The sequence below is a fragment of the Elephantulus edwardii genome, unplaced genomic scaffold (assembly GCF_000299155.1).
Source record: "Elephantulus edwardii isolate Elephantulus edwardi_28Jun2011 unplaced genomic scaffold, EleEdw1.0 scaffold00074, whole genome shotgun sequence".
NCBI classification, from domain to species: domain Eukaryota; kingdom Metazoa; phylum Chordata; class Mammalia; order Macroscelidea; family Macroscelididae; genus Elephantulus; species Elephantulus edwardii.
Genome location: NW_006399824.1, coordinates 4,048,496 through 4,064,970, shown reverse-complemented (window position 1 = coordinate 4,064,970; position 16,475 = coordinate 4,048,496). Strand labels below are relative to the sequence as shown.

General features: G+C 47.9%; 1 protein-coding gene across 1 annotated transcript; it reads left to right on the top strand.

The window, feature by feature from the left end:
- The first annotated feature begins 7,726 nt into the window (after positions 1-7,726).
- Positions 7,727-8,736, top strand: LOC102868119 (chromosome unknown open reading frame, human C10orf35). Its single transcript, XM_006888992.1, has 2 exons — positions 7,727-7,819; positions 8,467-8,736. Exons 1-2 carry the CDS (start codon positions 7,727-7,729, stop codon positions 8,734-8,736), a joined length of 363 nt encoding a protein of 120 aa, XP_006889054.1.
- Positions 8,737-16,475: the final 7,739 nt, after the last annotated feature.

The following is a 16,475-nucleotide window of genomic DNA, read 5'->3' as shown; positions in this document are numbered from 1 at the left end:
GACTGGAATGCAAAAGTCGGGAACAAAGAAGAAGATTCAGTAGTTGGAAAACATGGACTCGGTGGCAGAAATGGAGCTGGAGAGAGAATGATCGAATTTTGCACAATCAATGACTTATTCATAGCAAATACATTTTTTAAGAGACATAAATGCAGGTTATAAATGCAGGATTTCACTTGATGGTATGCATAGGAATCAGATCGATTACATCTGTGGAAAGAACCACTGGAGAAGCTCAATATCAGCTGTGAAAACTAGGCCAGGAGCTGACTGTGGAACAGACCACCAACTACTCATATGCAAATTCAAGCTGAAGTTGAGGAAAATTAAACCAAATCCAAGGCAACCAAAATATGACTTTGAGTCTATCCCACCTGAATTTCAGAACCAGAACTCCTTAGTTTTTACTTTATTGTTGTTGTGTGCCACTGAGTCAGAACAGACACAGAGCTGCACCTCCAGCAGGTTTTCAGAGGTGGTAAATCACAAGGCAGGAGATACCCACATTTTTGCCACTGAGTTCCTGGAGGATTCAAACTATGTACCTTTGAGTTGACAGCAAAATTCACTGCTATTAAGTTGCCAGAGCTTCCTAATCCCTAGGCAATGCTACTACCTTTTTTTTTCACAAATATATAGAAAACACAAAAGGGTTAAGCAACTTGTACAAGGTCACACAGTCAGTAGCTAGAATTAAAATACAGACTGACTGGTACCAAGCACTGCATACTTGATCTGTACCTATACTACCTCTAATGAAAGAATTTAAACCTTATTTGAATAAAATGTCTCCTTACTTAGTCCTGTAACCTGCATCCTGCATGGGCAAAAAACCATTATAACCTGTACATGAAACAGTAGAGAAATAGGTGCTTTCCAGCATCTCAGAGCTTCTTGCACACAAAATATACACCCAATTCAGGCATAAGATCTTCCTCTCTCCTAAAATTAACAACTGCATTTTTGGTAAAACTTTCTTTACTTTTCTTAATGCTTCTTACCACTCAAGTATGTATCCCTAAACAATGGAATTCAATTTTACCTTACACTGATGTAGTGTTAAGGATTGGCTTTCCCAGCCATTGACTTTGACTTTACTTTGTGGATGGGTAGAAATATGCAAATAGGGTGTGATAGTCTATCCACATGAGAATTGGCTAGTTTTGCCATTAAATTGAGCAGATTCAGCAGCAGGATTTGAGAATCTCACCACCAGCAAAGAAGTAGAGAATGCAGGCCTAGAGATTCTTACCCCAATCAGACAGAGTAGCAGCAACCATGGAAGAGAACGAAAGACCTGTTGTGAGACAGAGCTGGCCTTGGCACTGCTACCACATGGAACCAGAGTTGAGAGCCTTAGCTCAAGTTTGTTGGTGGACTAGGAAGGAGCTTTGTAATACTGGCCTAAAGCCATGAGGCTGAAGGGCCTGTTAGCATGCTTCAGAAGCTGTCGTGATTGAGAGATTGTATCTTGTTGCCAACTGAAATTGTATCCTGCTAATTTCTCTAGTAAACCGCCTTTACTGTAACTATGGTTCCATGTGCTCTGTGAGCTATTGCAACAGATTTTGGACCCAATAAATCAGTAAGATTGTGCTGGAAAGAGGTACAGGAGCATGGGGGAGCTTGTGTGACCCCATAGGAATTGGTTTTGTGGTGTGGATGTTGGTATTGGTGGCAGATCCTCTTTGTGGAGTTAGTAGAGGTCAGACTTGGCCATTCTTATGCTGGCCTTGTTCCTTTTATGATTGCAATAAGTTTATTTTGCTTGTTACTTCTTTTGTTCAATATAATGTTTTTCTGTTTCAATTAATTGAATAATGGAAGACACAAGGAAGAATCAAATGGAAATGTTTTACCTGAATAATAGAATTACTGGAAATAAAAGCACTGTTGTCATTGTTTTTAGGTGCTGTCAAGGTGGCGCTCATAGTGGTCCCATACACAACAGAACGAAAAGTTGCCTGACTCAGTTCATCCTTCTCAAAATAGTTGCTAAGTTTGAGCTATTCGTTACCATCACAAAATGCTAATGCATTTTGATGTGTCAATCCACCTTACTGAGTGTCTCTCTCTATTTCACTCATCTCCCATCTTTCTAAGCATGATATATCGTTTTCCGGGGCTGGCGTCTCCTGATAACATGCTCAAAGTTTGTGAGATAAATTTTGCTAACCTTGCTTCTAAGGAGCACACAGGTTGAACTCATCCAAGACAGATTTATTTATTCTTTGGAGTGGGGGGGATCCATGGTCTATTCCAATATTCTTCATCACTTTTTTTCTTTTGAGAGACTGTGGTCTATTCAATATTTTTTAGCACCACCACAATTTGAAGGCATTTAGTTCTTCTTCAGTCTTCCTTAGTCATTGTTCAACTTTCATATCTAGCAACCGAAAATACCATCGTTTGGGCTAGGGTTCCCTTAGTCTTCACAGCTATATCTTGCTCCCTAGAACTTTATGTCTTGGAGAAAGTGCAGTCAGTGAGCTCTCTGTTGGCAAAGAAGATGTAGGTTTTGTGTCTCATATTTTGGCCATTTTGTTAGGAGAAGTTATTCCTTGGAGGGAGACATCATGCTTGGGAAAGTGGAGGTGCATTGAAGGAGGGCAAGTCCCTCAGCCAAGTGGGTTGACCTTGTGATGTGGCAGTGTCAAAGATTGTGAAAAATGACCCAGAGATCGATTGTTTACAGAGTCGCTATGAATTGTATTCAAATCAACGGCCCCTAACAACAACTCCTAGGGATTAGTGAATATCAAGAGCCTAATGAGCCTTTATGAAATATCTGCTCACTTCTGGAAATAACTGTTGGTTGTTTTTGTTATGTGCAGTTGAGTTGCTTGTGACTCATAGCGACACTATGTACAATAGCCCTGAAACCTGCTCTATCCTGTGCCAACTTTACTGTCTCTGACACACCTCCCCTCATTACCCTAGTCACTGAATAAATTCATCTCATCGATGGTCTTCCTCTCTTTGTTCCTGTACCCTTCCAAGCATGTTGCCCCTCTCCAAGGACTGGTCCCTTCTTGCAACATGTTCAAAGTACGTCAGATGAAGCTTCAGAATCCTTGCCTCCAAAGAGCAGCCTGGTTTCACCCTCTCTAAAATGAACTTGTTTGTTCTCCTAGCAGTCCATGGTTTAGTCATTACTTTTCTCCAGAACCACAGCTCAAAGACATCAATTCTCTCTCTGTCAACCCTAGTCATTGTCCAGCTTCCTGATGCATGGCAAGTAATTGCAAAGACTATGGCCTGCATCAGGTACACCTTAGTCTCCAGAATGATGTCGTTGCTTTTCAATATTCTGTGAGGTCCCTGACAGCTGACTTTTCCAATGCAATTCATCTTTTAATTTCCTGGCTGCTGATACCAAAAGTGTTGATTGTGTATCCAAGCAAACTAAAGCTATTAACAATCTCAATCTCCTCACCATCTATTGTAATGCTGTCAATCGACAAAATGATGAGAATCTTTGTTTTCCTGATATTGAGCTTCAGTATGTATTGAAAGCTGCAGTCCTTGACCTTCTGCAGCAAACGCTTCAGGTCTTCCTCAATTTCAGCAAACAGGGTTGTGTCATCTGCATAATGTAGGTTGTTGATGAGTCTTTTTCCAATCCTGATGCCACACTTCTCCTCATAGAGCCCAGCCTCCCAGATATAATAAGTTCCACATATAGATTAAAAAGATATGGAGATAGGACACATCCTTGACACATACCCTTCCCAACTTTGAAACATGCAGTGTTTCCTTACTCTCTTCTGACGACTGCCTCCTGGTCCAAGTATAGGTTTTGCAAAAGCACAATCAAATATTCTGGGATTTCCATTCTTCTCAGAGTCAGCCACAGTTTGTTGTGATTCACACAGTCTTAAACACCTTAGCATAGTCAATGAAACACAGATAGACATTCCTCTGGTAACCCCTGCTTTCAGCCAAAATGCATGTAACATTAGCTATCATATCTCTAGTACCTGAAAATAAGTACTGACAGAAAATCACAGACAGCCAACTTCTGTCAACATTTGTCATGAGCTAGAGACTCTTTAATTTAGTCTTCACAGCCATCCTGTTAGTTAAGTGCTTTGACTATTTATATTGTGCAGTTGAAGACATTGATTTGCCTGAATCCATTGCCCAGAACAACTCAGGTGATTGGATGGTTGTGACTCGTCAAGGTCAGCAAAGAACTGACTTAGTGGTAGAACTAGTTGGACACTTAACCATTTCAGGAAGTAGCATGTGATCGAGAACCAATGATATTGAAGGCAGGAGTCCAAGACACACTGAAGACATTGGCAAAAAAACAAGGCCCTAGGAACTGATTGAATATCAATTGAGTTGTCTCAGCAAACACCTGGACTTACTCACTAGCCTATGCCAAGAAGTTTGGAAGACAGCTACCCTGCTAATTGACTGGAAGAGATACATATTTGTTCCCATTTTAAAGAAAGGTGATTTAACAGAATGTGGGGACTATTGAGCAATATAATGACTACTAGTTATGTAAAATCTTGCTGAATATTACTCAAAGATGACTGGAACAGTACACCAACAGGGTACTGCCAGAAATTAAAGTGGGATTCTGAAGAGGCCATAGATCAAGGGATTATAATTGCTGATTTCAAATGGAGTTCAGCTGAAAAAAGAGAGTACCAGAAAGATGTGCTTTATTGTCAATGGAGACAATTAACTGTGGATCATAATAAATTATAGCTAACACTAAAAAAAAAAAAACCCCAACAAAATGAGAGAATTCCAGAACACTTAACTGTGCTCATGTGGAATTTGTACATGGACCAAGAAGCATTTGGATAGAAGAAGGGTATACTACAGCCACTAGCAAGGGTGACTGTTTACAAGTTTTGGCTTTTGCCCAGGTTGTTGTTTTGGCCAGGAATGCCCTTTTCTAGTTGTCACAGCAATAAACTCCTACCTACCATCAAAGAAGAGGTCAACTCAAAGATGAAATCATTCATGCCGTTGTTGAAGCCATTGTTTTCCTCACCACTATTTAGGTGACCTTAGTAAGTAGGGAGAAGGACATCATGATTGGAAAGGTGGAAGTGAAAGTTTTCGGATCAAAGCCAAGAACCATGCTGAGGTATGAAAATTCTCAGAGTTTACTGAGCACAGGTCTACTCAGCAAGGGGAGTAGTGCTGGGGGTTGGGCTTGGGAGAGTTTATATGGGGTTTTAGCAAGTGTGTGATTTTATTGGTTAATACAACTCATCTCACAACCTCCTAAATGAGTAGCTCATTGGTGCATTGAGTTTCTGGGACTTTCTGGTTTTGGGAAAAGTCCTGACAGGAATTTCTGAGTTCTGGTTTTGGGAAAAGTCCTGACAGGAATTTCTGCGTTTTGTTTTTAGGAAAAGTCCTGACGTAAGTTTTTCTTAGTTCAGCTTCAACTTCCATTTTTATTTCAAGCCCAACAAGAGGAACAGCACAGGAGTGGAAGACCCCAGATGAGATGGATTGACGCAGTTACTGAAATAATGGGGGTAGGTGTGTCAGAGACAGGGAGACTGGATCAAGACAGGACACAACAAAAGTAGGTGGGAGCTCGGATGGTCTAGTCCTGCAATCGCAAAAGCATGAGGTGGTTTAAATCTATCGACACTACTCAAGAGAAAGACGGCCAATCTCTCATCTCTTCCAGTGTAATTTGAAGAGTCAGCTATGGCTTGGAACCCAACGAGTCCATTTAGATTTGACAGCAATCTTACTCCAGGGAACCAGGTCAGCAGACACACGTGGGTGGGCTGAGTCTGGGTCCCTCTTTCCTCCCACGGTTTTCCCTGAGCAGGGTCCTGTCTCCAGACTCTCCTCCCTCTGCGGGTCCCCTGCCATCGCCTCCCTTCTGTGCCCCCTCCTATCCGAGCCGGCGCCTGCAGTTCCCGCGCTGGCCTGCAGAGGGCGCCCTCACCGCCCGGCCGCGCCCCGCCAGCGCCGCGCTTCCTGTGAGGTCAGGTGAGAGGAAGCGGCCACGGGGCAGCCAGGAGTGGACGCGCGCGGCCGGAGAGCAGCCCGCAGGTGGGTGCCGGGGCCGAGGGAGGGGAGTCGGGCACGCATCCCTCCTCCCCCCGGCCTACATTCAGAGCCGGCCCGAGGCTGCAGGGCGCCGGGCTCCGCGGGTGGCGGCGTCCTCTCCCCACGGCCCGCGGGCTGCCTGCGCGGACCTCGCCTCTGGCCAGGCAGCGGGGTCCCCTGGGGGCCGGCCCAGAGAGTGGGCGAGTCTGGTAGTGCAGGGGCCTGGGCCGGTCCGGCGGGGGCGGGATGATGAAGCACAAAGACTTTGGAGGACCACGACCCCCTTGGCCGTGCTTAGGGGCAGCGGCTTGCAGATCACATACCCGGGCGGCGGGTCGCCCCAAGCCCCTGACCACTGGCGGGCGATCGGGGACTCAGCCCCCCCACCAGAGTGTGCCATGGGTGCTTCTGAGAATTTAGGTGCAAACTGGCTAATCTGAGAAAAATGGCCTTGACACAGTCGTGGGAAGGGCCCCCCACCCGCTCCCCCCACCCTGTCCAACTCTCCAATGTCCTTCGTCCAAGGGCCTTGGCTTTAGGCTAGTCAGGGAGCCAGGGGTCTGCGGAATGCAGCTGGCCCCGCCCCGAGGTCACAGCAGCACCCCACCCTGGCTAGGGAAGGCTGGGCCTTTCCTAGTGTTGGGGGGCAGGGCGGGGGACTGACTGCTGTTATTTAAGAGGTGAGAGGCTGATTTACCAGAGAGGTGGAGGACAGAAGAGGGGCGGACACTGGTTAGGTTAGTGGCGGCCAGAGTGGTCAGCTGGTAGGCAGTGGGTCTGAAGTCACCTAAGTGGGCCTGCACCCTCTGGTGATGTCCCTGGGAATCTGAGAAGGGCCAGGTCCTTGATTTTTGCTCCCTCAGGGGAGAGCACCTTATACCTATTTTTTAAAAGAGGAGAAATTGAAACTGGGTATTGTGGGGTTAGGCATTCTGGTGCATTGGGCTCCTGGTTAAGCACCCACAGAGCACCCAGAGTACCAGTCTCTGGCTGCCCATTCTTTCTTGGCTGTGCAGAGAGCTCTGGTGCATAGTTATAAGAAATTACACCACCAGTACAAAGGTCTGAGGTTCAAATCCACCAGCTTGCTCCTCTGGAGAAAAATGGGCAATCACCCCTTGTGAGATTAATCGTCAGCTGTGGGTCACTTCTGACCCACTGGTACACAAGCAACAACATAGGCCTGTGATTCTGGGCAAACCTCTGCCTCTCTCCCTGTTGTGTTCGTGGCTCCAGCAGAGGAAAACCTGAACGTTAAATGAGATGAACCTCTACTCACCTTCAGCAATGTCGGGGCCACAGCAAGCGTTCAGATCCTGGTGGTTGCTGATGGTGGTGGCCAGTAATGCAACTTCCTTTTCCAAGAACCCTTCAGCGAGTTTTCCTGGTAAACTCAATGTAGAGTTCATTGGAAAAGATTTGAAATCAGCGTCTGGCAGTTTCCTCCCTCTTTGTTAATTAAGCAGGCCTAGCACCTGCTGGCATGACTAACAGTGCACACGCCCTGGGTCACACTTTGTCCCACTGGCCGCAGATCTCTCCCATCTCTGGTGACTTGCCCCCTTCAGGCGTTTTGAGATCACTGTGGACCCACAGGGGGCTCTGGGCTTCTTGGCTTGTGTCAACCCTTCCCTCCCTGGCCGTCATTGCAGGTGCAGCCCAGCAGGGACCCGGAGCTCTTCAGAGGATGGTCCGCATTTTGGCAAATGGGGAAATTGTGCAGGACGATGACCCCCGAGTGAGGACCACTGCTCCACCTCGCAGTAACACACCTCGCCAGGTAGGGGGACGGCCACCTCCTGTTCTCTGTACTGGTTAGTCCTCGGGTCCAGGAATTCTCTCCTACTGATACTCACCTCTAGCCGGGAGCTCTCTCGTTAGAGATCTGTGCAGGGGAGCACAAGTGTTCAAGATTTGGGGCAGACCTAAGGATTTATTGCTCAGCCCCTGCATCCCCAGGCTTCAAAGCTGAGAGCTCGCTCTCCTTGTCCTGATTACCCGCCCACTGTTGGCTATACCCTGTCCTCTGAGTCCTCTGCATGAGGGAAGCTGGAGAGTAAGACAGGACCCAGATTGTTACTTTAAAGGAGAGAGTGATGGGTATTAAAAATGTTGGACCGAGAACGATGCCCTGTAGTCCAGCCTGGCTCAGCCCTTCTGCTCTTCTCTGTCGTGGGCACCTTGTCCCCTAGCTTGATGATGGGTAGGGGGAATATTCTGTGCTCTGAGGACTTGTGGCTGAGTTGTTGGGGTTCCAGTTGTGAGGGGGGAGTGGCTCTGGTGGCCACAGAACTGCCACCTTTCCTAGCACAGGCTTCCTCTCTGTCAGCGCATGGCCCAACCCACGGGCTTCCTCTCAGGCAGCCACCTCAATTCCAGTGACACTTTCTCTGAATTCATACCTCTCTCTTTGTCTTCAACTTCCAGAACTTTTTCAACAGGGGTCATGGCACCCCCCTGGGTGGTGCTGGCCCCCGCCAGCAGCAGGCAGGGGCCAGGCTGGGTGCTGCTCCGTCCCCCTTCAATGACCTCAACCGGCAGCTGGTGAACATGGGCTTCCCGCAGTGGCACCTGGGTGACCATGTGGTGGCACCAGTGACCTCCATCCTGCTCCTCTTCCTGCTCATGATGCTCGGCGTGCGTGGGCTCTTGCTGGTGGGCCTCGTCTACCTGGTGTCCCACCTGAGTCAGCGGTGACCGTCAGGGTAGTTCCAGGGGTGTGTGTGAGAGCTGGCGTGGGGGATGGAGCGGTGCCTTGAAGGTGTGGTCGTAAGAGGGGCCACGGTCCGTGTGTTCACTTGTATAGCATGAGACAGATGGCACCTCTAATCCAGCATTCCTCAAGTATCAGGGGTGGCCCTGGAGCCCAGGAGATGTTTTGGGGTGGCACAAAATCACAGCCTGTTGGGCTTTCCTTTCTGATTTTCTTTCAGTCCTTTTATGACAAGGAGAACATCTCAGTCCATGACTGCATGCTCTGATGCCCTGGGAACTTGTGCTGACACCCCTGTTACTGGGGAGCAGGCGCGCCTTGGGCTTAGGGTAGGTGGGGTAACTTTCCAGACTTTTATAACACTCTTTTGTTTTAATTGTATATTTTTATTGGCTACCTTTTATTTGTGGCAAGTACTGGTACTGACATTCTATTTATTGTGGTGATTGATATTTTCAATAAATAAATTGGAGCAAAAAATGAGTCCCTGTAAAGAAACTGGTAACTAAGCTGGCATGCAGCCTTGGAAGGAAGATGTGGTGAAGGTTGGAGGGGTTTGGGTTTCGGGAACAGGCTATCAGGGGCCATCTGCCTGTGGTTGGTGGCTTCTAAGCTTTTCTCAGTGGGGCTGGGGACCTGTGAGGAGGGCCTAGCGAAAGCCACGACTTGGGCCTTTGCCTGATGTTTGTATTACTTCCAGCTCATTCCGAGTTCAAAAACTACACCTTTACTATGGATTACATCTCAACATCAAGAAGACAAAAATCCTCACTCCTGGGCCCATAGGCCACATCATGATAGATGGAGAGAAGATTGAAGTTGTCAGTGATTTCATTTTGCTTTGATGCACAATACCCTTGGCACCAGCAGTAAGGAAATCAAAAGATACATTGCATTGGATAAATCTTTTATCTAAGACCTCTCAAAGATGTTGAGGAGCAGGGATGTTAGTTTGTTTTTTTTTGTTTGTTTGTTTGTTTTTGCCAGTTGAACAATATATATTTTTTTTTATTAATTTAGTTTGTTTATTTTTCATTTCAATGAACATCTACAGAGATTTTGGAATTCCATTCATTCATTGTTGCACCCTTCTCCCCGCACAAACCCCTCGGATGTTAGTTTAAAGACAGGTGGAGCTGATTCATGCCGTGGTCTTTTCTGCATCTGAAAGTTGGGCAGTGACTAAGGATAGCAGAAAAAGAATCAATGCCCTTGAGTTGTGGTGTTGGAGAAGAGTGCTAAATATCTCATGGTCAAAAGAACAAGTTAATAAGTCTTGGAAAAAGTGCAGCCAGGTGCTCCTTGGAGACAAGGATGGTGAAGCTTTGTCTCACTATATTGGGCACGTTGTCTAGAGGGGCCAGTCCTTGGAGGGGGGGGCAGCATGCTTGGAAAAGGTGGACGGTCAGTGGAAGAGAACACCCTCAACCCTCAAAAGAGATTGGCCCTGAGTGTAATAGTGGGTTCAGATAAATCAGAGATGATGAGGACGACACAGGATAGGACAGAGTTCAGATCCATTGTTCATAGGGTCACTGTGACTTGAGGACACCTAACAGCATTCTGGATGCTGGACTTGAAGGCCAGCCTTGGAGGAAGGGGCCTTTCCCAGAGTGCCATGAGGCTATGCAGAGGGGACAGCAGAGGCTGCTCAGCTTCCCAAAGGCTGCCTTCCTGGGGCTCTTGTCCTTGAAACAGGAGGAACTCAGTGCATGTGTGATGATGGGGCCTGGAAGCAGGGTGAGGGTGTCCTGCTTTTCAGGAGCTTCAGCTGTGGCACGATCCCTGCCAGCAAGGGGCAGCACCAAGGACTTGGGACCCACCGTGGGCATTGGGGTACAGTCAGAAGGGCTTTGTGACTCAGGACTTTACCTGTCCTGGATCCAGGTTTCTTGCCATTTCCTCATGCTGCTTCTGGGCCTGGTGGTTTGGGGGAGGACATCCAATTTGGAGGAGCATCTTGAAGGTAGGGGCTAGGGGAGGAAACCATGGTGGGATCTTAGGGGGAGAAGGGGATGCTTGAGACTGCTTCTACCCCTCCTGGGAGCCCCAGGCACTGCTCCGACAGAGTGGGTTCTGTATTATTCTTTTATTTCCTGGCTGTGGATAGAACGCACACCCCCCAGGCATCAGGCGTAGAAGGGCAGGCATCCTGGGCGCTTTTCAGGGGGCCTAGATGGGAGGAGCAGCTGATGCCCAACCCTGGGTGGTCCCCAGCTACTTCTGTTGAGTGTCGCTCTGCCCTGGCCCCTCTATCCGCCCTCTGGCAGTTCTCGCCTGCTCAGTTTTGAGGGGAGAGAAGGAGCCCCGCTTCTGGCTTCTCTCCCCTTCCCCTCCTCTCCCCTCTGCCCTAACAGCTCTCCTCCCCTCTGCTTGTCTCTCGAGCCAGGTTTTTCTTTTTTCCCTTTCAAAACTATGAGACTGAAGAAATGGATCTTAACCACTCTCCGTCAAGTTGGTTCTTCTCATGGTGTCTGTGTGTGTATCTGAGGAGAATTGCGCTCCACAGGGTGTTCCTGACGGAGTTTTTGGACTTAACTTCCGAGGTGGCTACCGGTGGCTTGAAACCTCCAATATTTAGCTTAGGAGCTGAGAATGCATCATCTTAAATAAACCAAACCCACACTCTCCTCCGTCAAGTCAGCTCCTCCTGGCAGCCCTGAAGGGCAGAGTGTCTCTGTGAGGCGCCTTGAGTTGACCACCCCTCACAGTGACCCTCAGGGAGCTCTGGTGGCCTTGTGGTAAAGAGCTGCACCACCAACCCAAAGGCACATGGTTCAAACCCACCACCCACTCTGCAGCAAAAAGATGGGCAGTCTCCTCCTGTGTGATTTACTGCCTCTGAAAAACCATTGGTGGGTCAGCTGAGTCAGTTATAACTCAGCCGTACCAAACAACAACATAGTGACCCTGTGGACAGCAGAGTAGAACCCTGCTCTATCCCGTACCATTCTCACAGTCTGTGCCAGCCTCATGCCCCTTGTCACTATGTCACTCCATGTAGTTGAGGGCCTTCATCTCTCTCACTGACTTTCCACTTTTCCCAGCATGATTTCTATAAGAAGGGCAGAATAGAACTCTTGTTGTTATGTGCCATTGAGACACTTATAACTCATATGTATGATAACCCTGAACTCTGCTTTATCCTGTCCCAACCTTATTGTCTTTGGCACACCTACCCCCATTTCCCCACTAAGTCATCCATTTCCTCAAGGGTCTTCCTCTCTTGCGCTGTCCCTCTACCCTGCCAAGTGTGATGTCCCTCTCCAGGGACTGGTCCTTCCTTGCAACATGCTCAAAGTATGTCACATGAAGCTTCATGAATCCTTTTATCCAAGGAGCAGCCTGGTTTCACCCTCTCAAGGATGATCCTGTTTCTTCTCCTGGCAGTCCATGGTATATTCAACACTCATCTCCAGCAGCACAGCTCAAAGACATCAATTCTCTTTCTGTTATCCCTAGTCATTGTCCAGCTTTCTTACTTAGACCAAGTAATTACAAAGACTGTGGCCTGGATCGGGCACACCTTAGTCTCCAGACTGATGTTGTTGCTCTTCAGTACTCTGGAGAGGTCCCTGACAGTTGACTTTCCCAGTGCAATTCATCTTTTAATTTCCTGGCTCCTGGTACCAAAATGTTGATTGTGGATCCAAGCAAACTAAAGCTGTAAACAATTTCAGTCTCTTCTATATATCATGATGCTATCAGTTGGCCCAGTGGTAAGAATCTTTGTCTTCTTGATGTTGAGCTTCAATTTGTATTGAATGCTGCAGTCTTTGACCTTCTGCAGCTCAGCTTTGAAGCTGTACACTCTTGGGAAATAAGCTAATTAACATGGGTAGTGACACCCTTCTTTGTAGGGCTTTAACAAACCCCTTTATGTCCTGCTATGGAAGGATCAAGGTACCTGTGAGAAAGAGGCTCTTAATGCACTGCAGGATATCAGAAAAGAGTGAGGCCAGCCTGTGTTATCACTTGTCTCTGTTTTCTTTTGTTTGGATAAGGTTCTGAGTTTGCCCTGTAAAGTGCTCAATCACCTTACAAGCAGAGCTGAATCATCTGCAGAGCAGAACGAGCCCAGAGGGTTTTTAAGGCTGTAAATCTTTAAGACTCAGAGTGCCACACCTTTCTCTCATGGAACAGCTAGTGGACTCAGACTGCTGACCTTCTGGTTAGCAGGTGACTTCTGTAACCACTGCACCACCTCATCTACACCCCAATGTGTAAAGAATCTTTCAGAAAAACAAACTCAGACGCACTGCCATCTGTCACTTCCAACTCCTGGCAGCTCTCCACTGGGCTTCTGAGGCTGAAATCTTAACTCCCCATCTTTCTCCCTGAAAGCAACTCCTAGATTCAAAGTGAGTGATCTACACAGCGTTTGTTTTTTTTTTTAAATTGTACTGCTTTACTCACAGAGTTCGTATACTTTGTTTTTCACACCAGATCTTTCCCATTTCCTTTACCCATCCCTCCTTCTCTACCCATCAGATTGTGTGACCCTGTGATTACCACCCCCTGCCCATCCTCACCTCTCTGCTCTCACTCTCCCCCCTTGGATCCTCATACTTGTTCTATAATAATGGTCTTCAACAGTATTTGTCCTTATGGGACTGAGTTAGCTCACTTAGCATAATGTTCTCCAGTCCCTCCTAAGTTATGATTTACAAAGTCATTGTTCCTGCATGCTGCGTAGTATTCCATCGTGTGAATGTATGATAATTTCTCAATCCTTTCCATTATGGTTAGACATTTGGGCTGTTTCCGTGTTTTTGCTACACAGCCTCCTGGGCAGCGGCACAGCACCATGGCCTGCGCCACCACAGCTCCTGTAAAGCTGTAGCACCTGAACAAATTCAGAGGTTGAGAATTGTATCTTTTTCTGGAGTTCGTTTTCCCACTCCGAAGCCTGGACCCTTTGCCAAGTGAGGGAACAGACCAGGTGCTTTGGAAGAAGGGACAGCAAGAGTAACAAGCCTGGGCCTGAGGTGGGGTGTGGAGTGGGGGCCATGTAGCCTCTGGGGCATTGACTTCCTCATCTAAAGGAGGATATCAGCTTTGGTAAAGAGGAAGGTCCTCAAAAAAGAAGTCTCTTGGATAATTGGACTGATTGAATGATTGAGCAGTGGGCTCAAACATGGCACAGGTCATGAGGACCAGCCAGTCTCCTGATGAGGGGAGAGCAGAGTGCACTGGAAGGAGACGCTTGAACCCTCAGCACCGCCTCTGGGCCTGGAGCCTTGGACCTCTGTTCCTGTACGTGTCCTGGAATGGCTGAACCGTCCCTGGCACCGAGGACCTGCGGGGTGGGGCTGTGCTGGGCCCCCTCTCCAGCTGTTCGAGAAGAAATGAAGCCACTTCCCACCATTCCTCTCAGCAAGGCTCCTGTGTCAGAACCAATGTTAAGAGATTGCTAGGTGCCTGACACTGAATGTCTGTTACTTCACTGTCATGGTTTGAAACTCGAAGCGTCTTGGTGGCACAACAGTTAAGGCATTGGCTACCAATCTGGAAGTCAATGATTTGAACTACCAATGATGCCAAAGAAAAGACAAGACTTGGCTGTCCGCTGTGGAAAGATTACAGTCAGTGAAATTGTGCGAGGTGCTTCCACTCCGTCCTGCAGGGTCACTGTGAGCTGGAATCCATCTTCTTGATGGCACACACATCCAAAAGTTTGGAACTTAATGGCTTATGAGTCACTATTGTCTTGGTTTTACTGCTGAGGACTCGGGAGGGTTATGGGTTGCCGAGGGACCCAGAGGGACATGTGGGGGCAGCTAGGAGTCAAACAGAAACCTGAAGACCCCTCAGCACCACTATGTGAGGCTCAGAGGCAGAATCACCTGCAGCTGCTTCCCAGGCCTCCCCAGAGACTCCCCAGGAGCAGCACGGAGGGGTGTGGCCCAGACATTGGCCTTTTACTGAGTTCTCTCAGGTATTTGTGATGTAGAAAGAGGGGTGGGTGTTGAGGGGGGTCTCCATCACTGCCTTGGGTGTTGAACACTAAGGAGGTGAAGGGAGTCACTGAGGTCACTCATCTAATGGGGAGGGTGAGGCGAGATAAAGTTGAGAATATGAATCTGGGGCGCATTTTGACCCCCTGCATCCCAGTAGCTCTTTGAGGCAGAGGACACAGAAGTGGTGTGAGGACACTGTGTCAGTGCCTGCTTGCTGGGTGACTTCACCACTCCCCCAGCTCTGGATGGCATATATGTTGGCTGCATCTCTGGGGGTGCAGCCCTCTTCTTTGCTTGCCTTTATAGATGACACTGTCATTGTAAACCAGCAAGCAAAGAAATCTGATTACCTTGCAAAGGGCCCCCAAAGGGTTGTGCAGAAGGGAGGGGGCAGCAGCAGAGGGCTTGCTGACAAAACAAGACCAGGAAGGCCACAGCTGTCCATCAGAGGATGACAGTGGGAGAAGTAAGCATCCCCTTTTTGTGTTGCCACCTGGGGCCCAAAGAAAGATTTAGGAAGCAGGGAGAGAGAAGAGAAAAAAATACCTCATGGGAATTGTAATGGTGTTTGTGTGTATTTGTGTGAGACCCTCTGGCTGGTGGATGAGGGAAAGCACAGAAACCATGCGGCCTGAGGCCCCAGGGCAGCTGCCTATATGAGCCAGGATGGGGTGGGGCGCTGGGGAGGGCTGGACCATCCCTACAGACAAGGCTAGTTCTTCTGGTATCACTGCTGGAGGCGAACTGTTTGAGCACAGATTTCCAGCTCCATCCTGATTACCGGGGACAATGAGCACGTCATCTCCCTGCATGTCCTGCCCTGGAGACAACCAGTGGTTGTTGGCCTGATGGGTGGTTCAACGCTGCTTCATGGCGCCACCTGGTGGAGTCTCTGGATGAGAGCATGAACTCGGCCACTAAATCTGTCCTCCGGCCTCAGGTGAGTGCTTATTCCAAGGAGTTCCAGTGTGAGAATAACGTGTATTTCAGTAATAGGAAAATTCACTGCCATCTCTCATTTTTATGGTCATATGCTGAGCTGAACCTTATTCCAGGGATGTTCATAAGCTTCCTCTCATTTCCTTTCCCCACAAAACAGAAAAAAAAAAATTTGGTGCATCTGAGACTCAAAGGTTGAAGTCACTTATATATGGTTGTGCCTGAGAGGTGGCAGAGGAAGCATCTGAACACAAATGGACCTGCCACCTCAACCTTAGGCAAACTGAATCCAGGCCCTGGGGCAGGTGGCGACTTCCTGCTGGGGCCCAGTCTCGAACTAGACCTTCAAGATCTGAGCTTTCACTCTAGGAGACCAAGTGACAAGTTTTAGGCCCACTAACTTGACAACTAAACTTCAGAGACATTGATCCCAACATAAGGAACTACCATCAGCTGATGTGTTTGGAATCACAGAAGCCATGGAAGCCTCATATATGTTATTAGATGGAGGGCTGGTCAAAGGGAGATAGATGTGAAGGGAGGGGGTAGAAGTGGATGGGTATCCTGGTGGATGGTGAAGCAGGGAAATAAGTGGGTAAAGACGCATGTGAGAGGCAGGGACAACACTGACACTAAAGTTAACGCCGCAATAAGGGATATACCTTTAACATGCTGGTCTGTCTACTACTTCTCTAAATCTGAACATTCACATTAAGACAGACTAGGGAGAAGGATTGGCCATCCACTTCTGAAATAGCAGGCCTCTGAAAACCCTATGTACAACAGAACACATTTAGATAACAGAAATGGCAAAGGAGGTTGAG

Coding starts and splice junctions, on each gene's coding strand:
- LOC102868119 (XM_006888992.1), top strand. CDS start 7,727: ATGGTCCGCATTTTGGCAAATGGGGAAATTGTGCAGGACGATGACCCC. Junction 7,820..8,466: donor GCAGTAACACACCTCGCCAG/GTAGGGGGACGG, acceptor TTCAACTTCCAG/AACTTTTTCAACAGGGGTCA.